Source organism: Mytilus trossulus, chromosome 3, assembly GCF_036588685.1.
Source record: "Mytilus trossulus isolate FHL-02 chromosome 3, PNRI_Mtr1.1.1.hap1, whole genome shotgun sequence".
Lineage (NCBI taxonomy): Eukaryota > Metazoa > Mollusca > Bivalvia > Mytilida > Mytilidae > Mytilus > Mytilus trossulus.
Genome location: NC_086375.1, coordinates 52421761 through 52441711, shown reverse-complemented (window position 1 = coordinate 52441711; position 19951 = coordinate 52421761). Strand labels below are relative to the sequence as shown.

Sequence of the window (19951 nt, the reverse complement as noted above, 5' to 3'; positions counted from 1 at the left end):
GTGAAGTTTAAAAAAGTCGGGTTAGTAGCTGCAAAATATATGGAAATGTTTTGCTTCTATGGTGGGTGAAATTGATAATGATTCTGGTTCTGAGATGATCGATTATGTCAAATTCGTTAACAATAAACAAAAATGAGACGTGTCTGATGTTTCTTTAAGTTCTAGTTCTAGATGATATATTTATGGAGCCGACTCTGTAAAGTTTGGAATGATTAATGAAAAGAAAATCATCAACAAATCTAAGTTTGAATTTGATTGATCTGGCTTCTTTGATATTCTTGTTTTGACAAGTGTCGGAGGGAACTCCGAATGAAAATAAGAAGTAATCACCAAAGAGAGGTGCACAGCACGTTTCCATAGAATAAACAACTACAACTGTTGATATATAACCATGAAATCGAAAATAAAACCATCTCCAAATATACACATGTTTTTAAAAGTCATAAAAGTATGACCTGAAAGAACTTTTTTCGAGACAGTGTAAAGAAAAATATCCGCAGCAAAACATTTGATCTGAGCGAAAATGCACTAGCTGAAATATAACATAAGAAGACTTTGTGATTTCTAGCGAAGCAATTATCCACCAAAAACGAAAAATGGCAAGCCAATGACCTCATTATTTGCTGATATGAGAAATGGAAAAAGAAAGTAATAACCAACGGCAACACAAAAGAACTTCTGTGTTGACATACCATAGACTGGATATTAACTGAATATGTAACAATTGTACTTTGTTAAGGATACATTGTTCAATTCTGTTTACGTCCTGTAAATATTTCAGTGCAATTATTGAAAAATAAGAACTAAACATACTCATACTTTAATGGAAAATAAATTTAAATAAAACGAAAACAAAAAACAAATGCTAGATATATATTGTTCTCATAAGGTTCACGCTATACTTTTTTCAATGGATTATCACTATATTCTTTAAATCTCAGCAATTCTTTCAAGATATCTATTTTATTAGAAGCGGCTTAACACAACGGAAGTATTTTTGTTCATACGTCTTCTTCCGTAACAAGCATGTTTTATTCAAAATGTCTTGAAAGATTCTTGAAAGATTCTTGATTTAATTTCAAATACTTTTTTATTGTCTTCTTAAATGTCATGTCAGTCGACATTTCAGATTCTATGACCTCATATTAAAGGTAGATCTCTGCCTCTAAGATCACATTAATTGACACTGCTTCACGATAAAGTTTGTAATTAAATTTACATATATGTATTGTAAGCTCACATAAAACACTTATATGTTTCTTTCCTGCATCAAGAGCCTTTCATACAACTAGGCAATTATAATTAAATACTGTCACAAAGTTTCGAATACTGAAACTGTGAAAAAAGATCATAATAATTAAAAAAGAGAGACGAAAGGTACCAAAGGGACAGTCAAACTCATAAATCTAAAACAAACTGACAACGCCATGGCTAAAAATAAAAAAAGGCAAACAGACAAACAATAGTTCACATGAAACAACATAGAAAACAATAAATTGTTTATTGGTCTACTAAAATGGGACTGTAGAAGAAAAAAATTATACAAGTTATTCTCTGCAAAAATAAGCCGAGATTAACGTTTACAATATAAATATTGATGGACCAACAAATCAGTTACGTTTATGCTCAGTTTCCATCCATAGTTTGACAAATCATCACATTTAATTTGCAAATCATTTACCGAAATCGAACTGTTAAAGATCCTACAAGTGTCTACCGTAACGGCTTTCAATAAAGGCCTCAGATACTCGCTAGTGACAAACTGACTTCCCCCTAAACATGCTAGTCGTCAATAGACTTTTGCAAAGGTTGTAGGAACTGATGTTGTCTGATTTTTAATGATATACTGCACACCCAGACTTTTAAGTCACTCCACTGTTACGAAACATACTACATTTTGCAGTGTTATTTACAGTACTGAAATAACTATGTTTCGTCTACAGTCCAAATGTGATAATCAATGAAATGAGTAAGTTCGTGAATCAAAACAGCATTTTACAACCATACAAACGGCCATCGATATGACTATTAAAGAGCCTTCCAAAAAGGCATTGGAGATCCAATAGACTAAATCGATTGGCTGTAATCATCAATGACCATAAAACTGCTTTGATTCGGGGAAAATTTTAAATATGAAAATTAAAAACGTTGGCCATAAATCGGATCAATTGAAAAATGTATAGATTTGTAACCTCAATCGAGTAGTGCTAATAATTGTAGCTGGTTGTGTGAGTTTTATTTATGATAATTATATACGCAGCCTCTGTAAATGTAGTTGCCCATTTGTTGGATGTTTGTTATCCTTTGATTTTGCCATTTGATGCGGGACTTTTCGTTTTGAAATTTCCTCAGTTTTCAGTATTTTTGTGATTTTACTTTTTGTTTTAGTTGATTCAGTAGTATACCGCTGTTCGAAACTCATAAAACGATAGAAAAAAACCAATCCGGGTTACAAACCAAAACTGAGGGAAACGCATCAATATAAAAGGAGAATAACGACACAGCAGAAACACAACATTAAAATGTAACATACACCGAAACGAACTAAGCATAAAACATAATCTGATGAGAATAACAAATATAACATTCAAACTAAATACATAAATTTGAGATAGAAAAGTACCGTGACACGTCTTATAGCAATGCGAATTCACACTCAAATATAAGAGGAAACAAACGACGCAACAGAAACACAACATTAGAATGTACCGCTAGGATTCGCCGCCTGTACAAGCATGGTTGGGGTTATAATTGTGTTTCGATCCAGTTTATTTAAGGAAAATCAGCTTAGAGGTTATATGTAATTCGTCTAAAATTTAGCCTCGCAATGTTAGATCTGCAAATATTCGTAAACAAGCATTTTTTCCTCCCTCAGCGTAATTTGCTGCCTTATGATACATAATGGACAATACACAATAGATAATCAATATTGACGTCGGTTCGAGACCGACCGTCAACTAGATTCTAACATACATCTTCGTCCATGCATGCATGAAATCAGTTTAGTTTTTTCATGTTTGCATAATATGAAAAGGTTAAGTCAGTCTATCAAGTGTAAGCAATTTATTTCTTAAGGTAAGTTATAATGCACAATATATATCTTTAAATCCTACGAAATAGGTTGGATATGAAAAAGTCGACTAAGAAGAAGAAAAAAGATAGTTACATTAAATAAGAAATAAATGTATGTACATCACGAAGTAGAGCGATAAGAAGTAATGCAGGGTTTCTAAACTTTATGTTGATTCTCAGTTTTATTTAATACCTTGCTGAAAGTAAATTTACGAATTACTTCCACGAGCTTCCAATCAAGAAGATATTGCAATTAAGCATTGTATATCTGTGTTTTATTTAAAGACCCACTGCCGGGACCCAGTTATAGTTAATCTACCAGGAGTCGGATTAACAAAAACAGAATACGACTAAGATTGATTTTGAACAGTTGAGGTATATTACGACCGATCTTAGTCCTAAGTTTTTTTTCTTGAAACTGATTCCTGGCTTTTTATGTGATACATCAGACGCGCGTTTTGTCTACAGAAGAATTATCAGTGAAGCTCAAATCAAAATAATTAAAAAGGCAAACAAATATGAAGTTGAAGAGCAAAAGGAACCAAAAATCCAATAAAGTTAATCCAAATACGTCTAAGGTAATCTATGTCTGGTATAAGAAAATCCTTACTAATTCAAATAATTCGTAATTTTGCAAACAGTAAATTAAAATAAAATAACCATATAATTGATATTCATGTCAACACCAAAGTTCTGGCTACTGGGTTGTATATAAATTGAGAAACAAGTGCATGCAAGATCATATGTGTAAACACAGTTGTGTTTGGTGACATCTGCATTTCAATATAATGTAAATATTTGACAATGATTTATTTTAGATAATATTCAAATATTTATTGAAATTAATTGTATAGCTTTTAGTTATATTGTTCATGATTGAACCGTTCCTGGTACGGTAATTATCAAACGCGTTAAATTTCAGGTATTTTATGATTTTGGTACTTTTTCAACAATAAAATGGAAAAGGCACATAGAAAAACTAGCAAATAAAACTATTGAATTAATTCAAAATCATTTTAAACGTCACATAAAGTAAAACGGTCCATTAGAAATTAAACGATTAAATCAATTGGATATGAACTGACTGATATTTAAGTACTGGAGCACATGATTAATTTAATAAATTGTCATTGGGTTTGGACTTTGTAACACTAACTGCAAGTAGGTACTCAGTGTCTTCAGTCATTTTGTTATTTCTTTGTGTGCTTCGTGCTAATCGATGTGGATATTACCAAATAATTGAGTCGGTTTCGTGTGAACATTATAATTACACGGTTGAAATATTGATAACGAAGTGTTTTATGGAAACAAAAGCTGAGTTTTAGCAAAAAATCTAAATAAATTTGATTTTAATTGACCTTAAATGTACATTATGACAGTTATAAAACAAAAGTTTTCTGTTACAATCTAAAGGTCACGGCAATACAATATTAACAACAATGATAACTTATTGTCTGTTTACTGAATACGCCAATTATCAGTAGCTGATGCACTTTTATTGTATTATAGTTTTAAAATACCTTTATTATATTTATTCTATAGCATGAGTAAATATCAACAATTATCATTCAATCGAAGAATTCTAACGGGAATAGACAATAATTGACAATTATTGAATATATTTTACATTATAGACAAGAAAACATCAACCCAGTTTCAAATTTCACTCTATAATTACAGTCTACTCGATGGGTTTGGTATTGAGTAGAATAAACAAAAAAGTAAATCTGGAGTATATTTTGATAGTTTATCTATTCTATACTGATGATATAAAATATGTGTCCAAAGCAAGTGTTCAGATGTTTTGAAATAAAGAGGCATACTATTGTTCTGTCCCAAACTCAATAATATAGGAGATGACATCGATACCTTAACAAATAATTTGATAAAAAAACAGCATTATGGCATACAGTATTTATTGCTGAGAATTAGGCAAAAACACTCATCATAAAAACCAGGATTTAAATTGAGTACACCAGAGGTGTCCTGTTTCGTCTACAAAAGACTTATTAGTGACAATCAAATCGATAAAAAGAAAAAGGCAAAATAAAGTATGAAAGTGAAGAGTATTGAAGACCCTTATACCTCAAATTTTGCCAAATACAGCTAATAATAAAAGGATATATATTCCTAAGGGTAAAAAAATCCTTAAAATTTCGTTAAATATAAAAAAAAAAAAATTATGCTGCTTTTCATCTTTATTTAAACGTTTCCTTTCTTCTAGGAAAGGGTTTGTTTGTTATCGGCAACCCTCTATCATATTTGTTATGCCTGATCGTACAGCATCATATATTATAATTGTTTAATCTATAGATGTCAGCATATAATACACGGGTATTCGTTTTTGAAGGTGGTACAACGATGTGTAGTGGTTGAATAACTGTCATCTGCTTATGTTGAATAATTGTCTCATTGACAACATTTCCTCATGTTGTTTCATATGCACTAAACAATTCGCCCCTAAACTTCGTCGTCTGGATCCCGTAGTAATATATGTCCACTTTATTTAAAATGCAGAGGTCTTTGATATGTCTCTATAAAGTTACAATTTAAGATTTCTACACCCCATCAATTTTTGTCAAAACAACTTAGTATTATCTCCACATTTCCATTTTCTTATCCATCTTGTTATATAGTTTAGAGAAGTGATTGATGCTTAATATGTTTGCATCACTTAAACTTAAACGTTTTCTATGAGCATTCTTATCAAATCAAACAGTCAAAAATTGTGGATAGTACAAAATTCATGGTAATTCTGATATAGAAATGTAGTGAACTTTTTTTTATTTCCAGTGGATTCTTTTATTATCTTGTATATTAAAAAGAGCTTGTCAAACGAAAAGTTAATCCACATGTTCACACTGATGTACGTCAATTTGATTCCAAGTGCAATGGTCAATCTACAAATACACATTTTATGCGGAATTCTTGTAGTTTTTGTCAGTCCTTCACTATTATATTTCTACACCCCATTGGGTTATAACAGCTTATTCGTCTATTAATTGTTGGGAAATACATTTTTTAAACTGTAGTATCTACACATAAATAAGGAGACAATTATCCTCCAAAGTTAAAATGATACATCTTTATAGTTGTGGTTTTAAATTTTGCATTAAAAAATCATTGATATCCAAATGGTAGACAGTATTTTATTTGGTGAGAACTTTAAAATCCAAAAGAATTGATATCATGAATAATAATGATTCTTTGACTTATCTCAAATATTGATTTCTAGTCTAGACAAATTCACCAATGAATAGTATTCCGTGAATACAGAATCAATTGATTTCGTCAGTCATCATATCTTGTAACTATCATATTGATGTTAAATGGAATTAACATATGAATATCATATAAAATTAATAAAATATAATCACGTAAACGTCAATGAGACAGCAAGCTTATGTCATAATTTACCAGAAGAAGATATCTGAAAAGTAACTTAATGAGTCTGAACGTTTCGAGATTTAGACGTTTCAAACGATGTTAAGATCACAATGAGATTGGAACCTAAGGATCTTCTTATCCCAGGCATATATTACCTTAGCCGTATTTGGCACAACTATTTGGAATTTTGAATCCTCAATGCTCTTCAACTTTGTACTTGTTTGGCTTTATAAATAATTTAATATGAGCGTCACTGATGAGTCTTATGTAGACGAAACGCGCGTCTGGCGTACTAAATTATAATCTTGGTACCTTTGATAACTATTAGGTGATTATAAAAAAACAAGTTCAAATTTGAAACAAATACATTTCAAAGGCTATAACGAGTTTCGGTAAATTCTAAAGGACATTGTCATACTTTTGACAATAAGCAAGAGTCTTGCAGTAATTGTTTTAGTTTTTAACATATGAGCAATTGATATATTAGGTGCGATACGTGCAATGCGGATGGTCTCTTACAACGTCATTGTAGATATTCTTTGACTTTCTGATAAGTTTTTGAGATTTAAGACAAAAACTGAATATAACCCTTGCAGTAAATTATTGTAACAATTAGACCAGTAATTAGAATATTATATATACAAAAAAGATTTTGATCTTATATTTAGATTTAGTTTGGATATTTTAGGCTTGTCAGTTTGAACATCCCTTAATTACTTTTCACCACGTTTTCTGCATAAACTACAAATGGAGAAAAACAAATGGTTATCACTGCTATTATGTCAGAATCTGGACTTTTTCTAATCTTTATAAAGCCACTTATCATAGCTGTAGGCGCTAGAGTTCATAATACACATTAATCAAAATCATGTCCAATGCGTCAACAATATCAGTCTATAGATTAAAATACTTGTGAACGTTTTTTTGCAATTTTAAAATATGCATATATACATTTCAGCACAGTATGTTAAAACACTACTAGCCATCTCCAACGGAACAGGAATAGGATTATTCAACCTATGGCATTTGTCAAATGTTTCTTGTGGAACTGTTGATGATGATTTTATCCGCAGTGATATCATTGATAAATTTCGACTAGATATCAGCTGCCCTTATCTGGTAATAATAATTTTATTTTATTATTATTTCAATTGGATTCAGTATATGTAAGTACTATCTTTAAATAACATACAGTATAACATTCTGACATACTTTTGATTTTTGAACCCTGTTGCCAACATTCCACATGTGAAATTATAAAATTGATTTGTTTATATTGAATGACAAAAATTCTTCCTTTGTGACGTATATAAATTTTCTGACGTCAGACTCGCGAAGCAATGAATGTGTTTTTAATTTGATAGATGCTTGTGTGCTGTTTTTGTAAAATTGTTTGTTTAAGATTGTAACACAGTGATGACTGCTGTATCAATATTTCGACTTTTTTATTTATTATGTCTGTTTTGTTCACGTATCGTTGTAAATATAACGGAATTTGATGAGACTGTCGTCAAAATGAGAGGTTTTGCGCTTTAAAACCAGGCTCAATCCACCATTTTCCTTTTTTGAAAATGCCTGTACCAAGTCAGGAATATGACAGTTGTTGATAGAGAGCCATTCTATTCAAATGGTTTTGAATATTGGTAAAAAAAAAAGAAGACATATCCTAATGAATATAATTAGACCATAGTACCCTATTTAACAATTTGAGATCAAACCAGATGAGCAGACAGGTTTTGAAATGGTGAAATGTGTCTTGATTAATAATGCATGCACACTTTTCACATAATATATATAACATTCAATATTGGCTAGAACGTTGTGATACTTAAAATACATGCTAATACAGACAAAAGTTTCATTTCAGTTATATTTGAGAATGAAGACAGCAGATGGAACAGTGAAGAAAATGACAAAATATTTTACAAATATAACATTGGAGAAGACTTTAGAAGGTGGTTCCATATTCGAAACACCAGGATCCTTTCCATCTCCGCATGTATCATCAGTTCAGTATGTGTTTATTTGAAAAATATGACAATTATAAATAAAATCTTAATATAAACAAGTGTACACTATATGACAAAACAAATATGAGTAGAAACAAATACTCTTATCTCCATGCAACAAGGTTGGCAGAATATGATCTCGATGCAAACCGGTGTACAGAATATGATTCCAAAAACATTCATATGTATAGTATGTGATCTAAATACAGACAGCTTTGCATTATATTATGTCATTTCAAAACAGGTGTGCAGCAGTCTATTTTATCAATGTTAACTAAGATTTAATGATCTCAATGCAAACTCATGTGTTAATATTGAAATTATGCGTAGAAAAAAAGTTGGTTTGTGCTAGAGTCTATGTAGTCCGTCTTTTTATCTGTTTTCATGTTTGTCGTAATTGGTCAGTTTCTTTGCTTCGCCATGTAAACTCAATGTGCGACAGTTAAATCTACGTTTTACGAAGGCCAAGCTTAAACTATACTAAAGTTTTCTTCTAATCATATGACTGTTTATTTCCCAAATAACCTAATTGTTTGGAATTACTACCCCTGATACTAGCGATACTAGTAAATGGAATTTATTCACCTTACTCGTAATTTAAAACAATATTAGAGAACATTGAAGATTTATGGAAATGGGAATATAATCCAATAATGTTAAATCACTCCAAAAAGTTCAAACTGAACATCAACTTTGACGCGTTGAAAGTTGCAGTAAAGCATCATCTTAGAAATAACTAATATTGTATCTATATGTGTAACCTAAATTAGCCATATCAACTATTAATTTCTTAATATAGATGCAAACTCTTAATTTCGTAATTTTAAAATCTAGTTCAGAGACGCGTTGGTGTTATCCTATAGAATACGCGAAAGCCCTTTCATTGGTTATCATTTTAAGGATATCGGTTCGAGAGGACATTTCAGCATCATTATATTTGTTTCATTTCATAGATATTTTTGATAATGCATATCAATAAATATACATATATAAAATCTACCTGTATTTACCTGATTTTTCCTGTGAAATAATGTAAGCAAAGTGTAATAAAAAGCGATGCAAAAGTGATTTTGCGCGGAAATGTTTTGCATAAAAGTTTTAATATATGCGAAGAATATTAATTAAAGCGGTTTCATTATTACAACGTATTTTGTTATATCGGACATTTTTGTTTGTTTTAGAAAGTATTATTGTTTTCGAATTTCTCAAATATTTGGACTTTTAATTACTGCAAAAATTACATCTTAGTGCTTCCAATAATTTGACAGTGATGAAAGTTAAAATACTTCATATACATATCAAAATTTCTTATGCAAAGTTACTCATCAGTATATGTGGTTTTAATTTCTGTTTCCTTTCAGCACTGTAGATGGTTTTGAATATAAATTAGCCGATCCTACTGGAAGATACTTGTATTTTGGTATTTTAAAACCTTCAAACAATACTAAAGTGGTATATTATACCAATGATACAGGTTACGACCTAACAAGTAAGATAACTTTACACTTTCACTGATTGACAAATGTTCTTTGTAATTGTTAGTTAAATAAACTTGAAGGACGCTTCAGGGTGCGGGAATTTCTCGCTACATTGAAGACCCGTTAGTGACCTTCTGCTGTTGTTTTTTCTATGGTCGGGTTGTTGTCATTTTGACACATTCCCCATTTCCATTCTAAATTTTATTTACTTGTTTGTCGATCTTGGTTGCGACATGTTTTTATAAGATACAAAGTCTTATGTCAAAGCGTGTTTGGATGAAGTAGTATATACATATATTAAGAATAACCATCCATGGTCTTAAAATGTACATTTTATTTGTACTCAGCTTCATGCTCGAAAAAAAAAAGTTTATCAGCCTTGTGCAAAATAATATTTATTCTTTATATACTGAACTCCTACAACTGTTCAAAATGAAGAAAATATTTAATTTGGATCAAATTCCGCGTCATAAAGAAAACTCTACCGAAATTGATTGTCAACATCATCAGCAATGCTATGTACGGTCATTGACTGTTTAGCATATATCATAGCTGTCGTTTGTGTGCTAATTTCGATTGTCGAAAATAACGACCCTTTTAAAAAGAACAATCTATCAACCAAATAAATAAAGGCACCAGTAGTAAACTGCTGTTCAAAAGTTATGATGAACTTGTTAATACTACTAGTGTAAAACTGTCGACAAAATCAACCTTTCGTCCATTTTAAGCTGGCTTTCACGAAAACCTGATGATCAATTCAAACATATTGATTTTGTCAACCTGTCAACTTATCGAATCTATCAATCTTATCTACTCGTCGATCCAGTAAACCTGGTCAATTTACCAACCTATATTTTTGTGTTTGAATAAATTATGTAAAGACAGATTTTAAAATCTCTATTACATTTAACCGGAACTATTTGTCCGTTTATTAGTCAGTGGGATATGTGGCCATTATCAGGAATCAATTCACATTATCATTTCTGTTAATTTCTTTGAGATATTAATTCTTGCTTACTCTTGAATACGATGTTTTTTTTACCAATAGTATAGTTTTGTTTAGTCATCAAATACCATGTTGAAAGTAATTTTTATATTGTTATACGAAGAACTTAATTCAAAGTAAAACAGTATAAACTTGACAAAAGAAAAAATATTTTCACACATTATATCATCTAATCACCGATTTGAAAAACGAAGCACACAATTGTTGTGAACATACCCATCAAGCTAGTGAATTCGATCTACATGTAGTTTATGGAACTTTGGAGATAAAAATGTTTCGAAGTACATTTTCCTGATAGTTCACATTCAAGCTATTATATTTTTGGTGGCGATGTGGTGATTTTTTTTTCATCTTGCCTCATATATATCCGATGTACTATTTCTATTTCTTTGTTTCATAAAACAGCAATGCGTAACATCAGTGAAACAAATAGCCAAATTTTGAACTTATTCTATATTATAAACCCTGTTACCAAAATAATATTATTTTTTTATATTTCATTAAAAAAACCTAGAATGATATATTCACATTTTTAACTGCTTATTTCTTCCTGGTCATTTTTAGCCTAATCCAGAGTTTTTTTTTAATATATATCGAGTTAGAGGAGGGGATAAGGTCTCTGCGCAATGCTAGGCGGTGTTGTCGTAGAAGTTAGGAAAAAAAGGACAGGTTCTAGCTCCGGCGCCGAGGAGGAAGTTACGAATCAAATCTACTCTAACATCGTTAGGTTGATTTTCTAGGCACTTTATATATATATTCTTTTTTATAACCTACGATATTTTGAAAAATATCAGCACACATGAAATGTATCGCATAGTAAAATAAACCAAATAAATTCTTGATTACCTACTTGTAATTGGATTCAAAAGAAGTTAAATAATGAAGTCAATTCTATTTGATTTTCTTTTTTAACAGATGGATTGCCACTGACTACGGATATTGCAATGGTGGAAATAATAGCCTCGTTTTATAGTAAGTAATAACAATTAAACTGCTTATAGAAAAGAGATCCACATTTTTGGGGGTTATATATGAACTATTTAGAAAAATGATAACTACATGCATATATTCATCATTGTTTTTCATTATTAAAGGCAAAATTATCATGTTATATATTGAAAACAACCTACAGAGCAAAGCCACACATTGGTTATCAACACAATAGGAAAATCCTGCCTCTGAAGGCGGGGTTCTGCTGGCACTAAACAAAAAGGAATACGAGTTCAGCTAAAATGAGCGTCACTCTAAAATCCGGAAGATAAAATGAATCAGTTATTAAAAACATACAAGCCTAATGGAAGCCTGATTTGGGACACTTGCAAAAATGCGACGGGGGTAAACGTGTTTAAATGTTTAAGATAAGAATAAAAGTCACCATGTTTTAATATATTATAGATGAAAGTTGTAATGAGGTAACTATGGAATCACCAGTAGATGTGGCCACCTGTAACGGTCAGTAATATTTTCGAAATTATATCAGTATTTTCCGATTTTTTTCTTGGTCAGATCTTACTAATTTAAGATATACAGACTCCAGAACTTCAGAATACCACCACTTCAACGCTTATGTTACAATATTTCTTCACTCTAAACACACTTAACAGTAAGATTTCAAATCTTAATATATAAATCCCAAGGCTTACTAATTTTAGATAATAAACAGACGGACCGAAAGTAATAATGCTCCATATGTAACACAATTTTAACGACATCAAAGGCCAGTGAAAACTGAGTTCAAGTACTAGTATACATGAATTGGAAAATCCATGATCTTCTGCAAAGTGCTGTCAATAAATTTATACAAAATAGATGTTATTAAGTCATACTTCAAAAATATTAGTTTTTTTTAATTTGTTTTTAGTATCTCTTATGAATTATATGCAAATTTGTAAGGACACATACAAAATCGACCGCTTTTAAAATGGGGAAAGGGTCAAATGTCTGAAAAAATTACATCTAAACCATTAAGGCTCAAAACTATAATTTAAAAGCCAAGGATGTATAAGTTCTTGAATACGTTAGGAGTTACATGGTAAAAAAGAACCGAAAAAGAAAAGCCAAACTCATCTGGAGCCTTTTTTCTGAGGAAGTAGCAATCTTTCTTTATAAATTTATCAAAGGAACAATAAGGTATGTAAAACACATCTGTATCGGAACACTTAAGCTAATGATGCTCTCTAGCAAAAGCAGTTCACCAGTATTGGTACCGATCTAGTACAGCTAAATGCAAATATCAGTAAATATTAACATCAACCTCGTATTGTTCGCTAAAGGCGAATGCATTGCAGACTGCTTCTATTTAAATCATCTTTCTCTAGACGATTATTTTTTCCAAAAATGTCTCATCTGATGAACATTTTCAAGAACAATTATTTTGAAATATACTATGATTGATATACCTATAATGATAACGAAAGAGTAAATGGCAATTTATCAAATTCAACAACTTAATTCTCTTTCAGAACCACCTACAGTCACTGCCAGTTTATCTTATATTGAAGCCGTATACGGTGATAATATTACTTTACAGTGTACCGTTAACAGTGTTATTCCAATTATTGAATCATTCTGGAACACTGTTACACAAGGACAGATTGATGTTGATATAAGTAGTACCATGGATATGACTTTAAATCATGAGAGAGTATCATTTACGTATACAGGAATATACAGATGTTGTGTTACCAACAAGCTTCATTTCAAAGAATGCGATCAAATACTAGTAAACGTGACAGGAGGTAAGATACTACAAAGAAATAAATCATCTTGTTTATTAAAACCAGCAGATCACTATTTTAAAGTATGTTATTAAAAAAAAAGGATGCACGATGATAATTAATATCAAACCTGAAGTTCAAAAGTTAGCAAGAAATTTATTTTATCAAATACTTGAACAAAACACGATGTATAGTTATAAAAACAGAGGGTAGATCAGATCAAGAAAAATTAATATACTGTACTATCATGACTATGGGATTTTAATCGAAGAATTGAAGATATCTACTGTCTATTTTTTTTAATTTGATAACCGTTTATAAACTTTTAGTACCGAAGTCAATAATTTGTTAATTCGTTCGTGACACCACTAATGCGTCTATCGTCAGGTACCAGAAGGAAGATAACGGCTGTCACTAGTTATACTTGCTTTGAGAAGACGTTACTAAGTTGTAAAACTTGTATGTGATCCGTTTGTCATTTTGAACGATAAAATATGTTTAAAATAAAACCTGTTTAGTCTATGGATGCACATTTAGTCCAATCGGCTTTAGAAGGTACACCAGGCAGTACTAGTCTATGATACTGTGCTAACAATACCAATCTCAAAAAGTATTTTAAGTAGCAAGAGGGGCTATAGATACAAGAGGAACAGTCAAACTCGTAAATTGAAAATAAACTGACAACGCCATGGCTAAAAATGAAAAAGACAAGCAGACAATTAGTAGTACACAAGAAACAACATAGAAATATATAGACTGAGCAACACGATCCCCACCAAAACAACTAGGGGTGACCTCCAGTGCTCCAGAAGGCTAGGCAAATTCGGCTCCAAATGTGGCACCTGCCGGGTTGCTCATCTTATGACAAATCTGGTAAATAGTCTAATTCGGTAGGTCACATTTGTGAAAAGAAAAAGGGATTGTAGTTAAGACGTAAGAAACATATCGGATATCATCTGTGAAACGGTTATTCCATAATGGTCAACCAACTCGTGATGGCGACCATAAAATTACAAAGGGATGATTTCAACTTAACCATTATGAACTCTTGCTTAAAAAGCTTCCTAGTGAACAGCAACTCTCTATCAAGAAAATCATGATAGGAAATACAAGCCCGGGAATATCGTATCAATTTAGAGATATACTCCGTATGCTTGAATTTTGCTACATAAAAATGGAAAGTTCACGATTTGGAAGCTGAAATCATCACGTTTGTCGTAAAGTTTTGTTTTCAACCGACCCTCATTGTCCATTTTTAGATGTAAATCAAGATATGAGGCAGACTTCACTGTATCTGTTGTATCCGTTATTTCTAGTTCTATGGGATTGATGCGTTCAACATAGTCATTAAATTTGAATTATTTAGTAAGAGAACATCATCTTTATAGAGAAAAGTAAAGTTAAACGATATTGCTAACTTCTTATTTTTCATCCTAAGATGTTCCAGTATGAGGTCAGCCTCATAATAATAAAGAAATACTTCGGAAAGAAGAGGTGCACACTTGGTTCCCATTGGAATGGCGACCGTCTGTTGAATTAAGCATCGCAATAATGTCAGAACTTTTATTTTGAATCAGTGTACTTCTTTAAAATGTATGATTTATCTCTCCCTAAGACAAGATACTTATATCTACGTTGGCCATTCCTTTTTATTAAACAAATCAATACCAGCTCTTTCGATTTGTCTTTTATCTTGGAATAGGGAATACTTGTGTAAAGTGAAGAAAAGTAAAATGTTTAATACTATTGCAAGATTGCAAGATTGGATGTACTCTAAAAATATTCTAGTATCCACATCTGATTCCTGCCTCCTCAAGATTAGGCAGTTTCGCAATACTTTTGAAGAACGGCTTTGATTACTGTTAAAAGATCTGTAAATAATTTAGAAAGAGGTTTCGTAGAGCACTCGGAAGACCCAGTAATATAACGTTGTGTTTTAGGACACTTATGTAGTTTAGGTTTCCAATACAGTGATGGGAGGTCCAGTTCTTCATATTTGTTTGAAATTCCAAATAATTCAAATAAAAAAAATAGAATAAATATGACCACGGGTGCATTATTTAATCGTATGCATCTGAATCTATGAATTATTTCAGAAAGAAATTTATAAAAGCAGACTACGACATATCATAATAATATAAAGTCATTGATTGTTCTCTTGTGTCTTTTACAAAGGCTTTCCACTAGTGACCACGACTTCATTATCAACAACTCTGAATACAAGTGAGTCAGTTACCTTCGATTGTTCTGTCACAGCTTCGCCTAGTGTAACCGATTTTTATTGGAGAAAACGAGTTAGCGGAGTAAATTCAGTAATTTCAACAACAGACAGTAGATTTACTATTGCGGGATTGTCAGCACCGACCTTAACTATCACAAATCTACAAGAAGCTGATGGTGGAGAATATTTTTGTGTTGCGTCCAATCCAATTGGAGAAGGTACAAGTACAGGGATAACATTAACTGTTACTTCACAAAATACAGGTTCGTATGAGACTCACAAGCTTCAATTAGATTTATTGCAAATGTATAACGATATTATCTAAATATTGATGGCAAATAATTCAAATATTATCATTATACCTTTTTAATTAAAATAATTGAACATAGATTATTGTTTCAAACGTTGGAATGAGCGATATTCCTCGTTTTAAACATCATAATGGATTAAAAGAAACGACTATTTGCCGTTATATGTCAATGCAAGATTACAGATGGGAGAGCATACGCAGTTAAAGACCATCTTTATTCTTTTCATCAAGTATTTCTTAATATGCAATTGTTTAATTTTGCTAATGCGGTATCGCATTCGGGCGAAGATACCACCAGGATAGTTTTGTTTAACTTACGGTGAGATTTTGATTTTCTAGATTACTTCGCTTCATTTGTGTACATCATTCAAATAAACCGATATAATATGCACGTTAGTTTTAAAATCAAAAACGTAACTAGTTTTTATGACTGTAATGACCATAAGCAAAGTTCTGAGTATCACCAATTCAAGATTTCTGTAAAATAATGTGCTATTTGAGGGACTTTCAAAATCAATAAGTCAAAGAGAATCGGAAAACCCTATCACAAAATAACGAATAAAATCCCTATCTTAAAACGGAGTTTGATATAAGCTGCTCCGGAAGAGAAAGCAGATCATGTAAAATTATAATTAGTAGAACCGATATTGTTTCTCAATCAATTCATGTCCGTAAATAAGAGCATAACACGGGTAATCTTTATTTGTTCGCGTCTATCTGCACAAAAAGATGTCTCTCATTAGAACTAAAACGTTTTACTCGTTGATTAGAGACAAAACAAAATGAAGACACATATAAACTTAACTTTGAGTATGTAAATTTGAGACAGTTGAATTAGGGTGAAGTTTAGTTTTCCACCAGTGCAGTTGCTTTTCAAACTGCTTGTTGCAGTTTTAACATCTTACGTGGTCTGTGTAATATATGTTTTGATCTTTTACTTGTTTTATTTTTTCTTTATTGACTCTCTATTCTATTATCTGTATTTAACTAAAAAAAAATCATATCACAATATCACATATTGATCTAATAATTTGGCTGGAAGCCGACGCGTTTTAATATTAAAGAATTAAAACAAGTAAAAACAAATAAAATGACCCCTTTACACACGATTTATCGGCCGATGCGTATGAATATCAAAACACTATCTATTTGTTTTAGATAATTACAAAGGAATGCAGATGTTGCTGTCTGACATTTCTGATTTTCCGGTTATGCGCCTTTTATATGCTAATGCAACTCATTCAATCTAGCGAATATAAAAGAAAATAGGTTTAATTAATGGATACGTTTTTCGTTAGTGACATCCAGTATGATAAAACTGTTTGAAAACATGTGTTGTTTTTTATTCAAATGTTAATCATGATGAGCAACAGTAAAATATTAAGAAATTTTATTGGAAGAAATTTGAAAAAGGATATACTGAAGTCTGTTTCTTACAATGAATTTAGGCCGAAATACTTGGAAAAACGAGTCATGCAAAAAAGAACAATATACCAATGAAACATGTGTTCTAATGAAGCTATCAACAAATCATAATGGGTGGAGAGACAATTTGCGAATGTGTCAAAACAGTCAAAAATATTAGACCTTTTTACAGAATGTATATACTGAAATTATATAGAGCTAAAAATGAGAATGGAAATGGGGAATATGTCATAATGCACTTGTGAATAAATGTTTTCAAAACTATTTACAGATTTATGTCCATGTTCGTGTGAATACCGATCCAAAGTAGACTACTGGGCATCTCACAATGTTACAAATATGACATATGATGAAATAGTTGTCTGGTTGCAGCCAAAAATTAAAGAACTAGAGAAGACTCTAACAGTTGATAAAGCTAACCTATCATCTCTTATTAACAAACGAATTAGTATGAAAGATGATCGTCCATCAGCTAGAAGTATCGGATATATCGGGATTGTTATATTATCTGTTGTTTTTGTCATGATATTGTTTATCGATGTGTCCTCGATCTCAAGGCATACACAAAATATTAAACGATTGTGGGGAGTGAAAACATGACCATGCGACTAAAGTAAATCATTACTGTTTTTGTTACATATTTGCTCAATTAAAAAATGTCATACTTCATCAATGTGTTTAGAAAGCAATCACAATTTTGTACAATGTACTCATTTGGTGCACTATTTTAGATTATCCTTATCATTTGCGCCTTCAGACATGCGTATAGAATGTATTCCATAATTACCTTACAAGTCAAGTTATCATTAGCGACAATCACATGAACTACAGTACAGTTATACATGCATATAAATGTATATATGCACCATAATTAATAATTTTATATTAGTGTTTATAGAATGTGATAGAAAAACTAATGCATAATAAAACTAGGTCCGTTTTGTTTAATTGATCTTTAACGGCTTCGTCTCGTATTACAAATTGTCACTACAGAAACAATTCCAGACTGTATATATCTAACAGTATTGTATTGGAATTAATAAAATAAATGCAACAAATGTGTTCTGGTATAAGTTTCATGTTAGTGATATGCTACTAATGGTTCTAATGCAAGAGTTATGTGAGACATTATATCGTAATGACATGCGGAAATGTCAATGCTAGGCTAGAATGACCATGTCTAACATCTGTGGTTTTATCCTTAAATATGATAGATTTGTAAGCAAATGCACCCAAATATTCATTATGCATGTCGTAATTATAACGGATTCCATTAGTGCTGTTGTTGATTTATTGTTCAATAGTTGTAATATAGCACTGTAATTATAGAAGTTGAATGATTCTTTTTATAGTTTTGAAAGGTAGCAAAAGCGTAGATTTTCTGCTTAATTTTCTGAGTCATACAAAACGTGCTTCGGTACACAGCATAAAAATTTCAATACTTAGATTATGTCTTCAAGAGATCCATTTGGCTGAAACGAAAATAAAAAAAGATAACTGTATTTGTATAATAAAATTGAGAATGGAAATGGGGAATGTGTCAAAGAGACAACAACCCGACCAAATAAAAAAACAACAGCAGAAGGTCACCAACAGGTCTTCAATGTAGCCAGAAATTCCCGCACCAGGAGGCGTCCTTCAGCTGGCCCCTAAACAAATATATACTAGTTTAGTGATAATGAACGTTTATTTATACTTTTTAACTGCTAACTTTATTATGGACTCTTCAGTTCGTGAAACTATACCTCCAACATAAGTATTTCAAGCAACCAATCGACAAAAGTAACTAAAAGACATCCAGAGGAAACTCTTTTTAACCAGACAGGTGTAGAATGTTCAATGCTATGAAGAAGTGTTTTTGAGTAATTTAGATGTGGTGTCTCACTTTTTGATAGAAATAGGTTGCTATAAAAAAAAACGATTGTGATGATAGAAAAACAAAGAATAAAAAATGTTTATATTTTATCAATATTCTGTGTACTTACCTGGATACTCAGAAAATATTTCACAAGAATACTTTATTGGAGCTTGGACAATGAAATAAAGTTGTAACTATCAATTTGAGGAATAAATAAAATTTATTTGTTGTTAAAATAGAAAAAAGAATATGGGTATCCATCCATGACACGAAATCGACACAACAAGAAACACACAAAATGCATAAAAACAACGCTTCTTTAACCTGAGTTTCCTTTATATGTTTTTAATGTGATTGAATATAAGAACATGTCTTTTTTAGACTGCTTATTTTTGCATATTTACGGTAACATTTATTTTTGCTACATTTAAAGAGGTAATGTAAATTTGCATTTTCTATTTTATGATG

The 19951-nt window shown here is 31.2% G+C and overlaps 1 protein-coding gene across 1 annotated transcript in view; it reads left to right on the top strand.

Moving 5' to 3' along the window:
* LOC134709532 (uncharacterized) overlaps nucleotides 1-18677 on the top strand; it is a 48918-nt gene extending 30241 nt beyond the window's left edge. The window contains exons 2-9 of the mRNA XM_063569692.1: nucleotides 7418-7578; nucleotides 8327-8472; nucleotides 9830-9957; nucleotides 11868-11924; nucleotides 12348-12404; nucleotides 13415-13690; nucleotides 15845-16153; nucleotides 17897-18677. Coding sequence (XP_063425762.1) covers nucleotides 7418-7578; nucleotides 8327-8472; nucleotides 9830-9957; nucleotides 11868-11924; nucleotides 12348-12404; nucleotides 13415-13690; nucleotides 15845-16153; nucleotides 17897-18225 — 1463 coding nt within the window. The 3' untranslated portion in view covers nucleotides 18226-18677. The remainder of the gene's footprint in view (nucleotides 1-7417; nucleotides 7579-8326; nucleotides 8473-9829; nucleotides 9958-11867; nucleotides 11925-12347; nucleotides 12405-13414; nucleotides 13691-15844; nucleotides 16154-17896) is intronic.
* Nucleotides 18678-19951: the final 1274 nt, after the last annotated feature.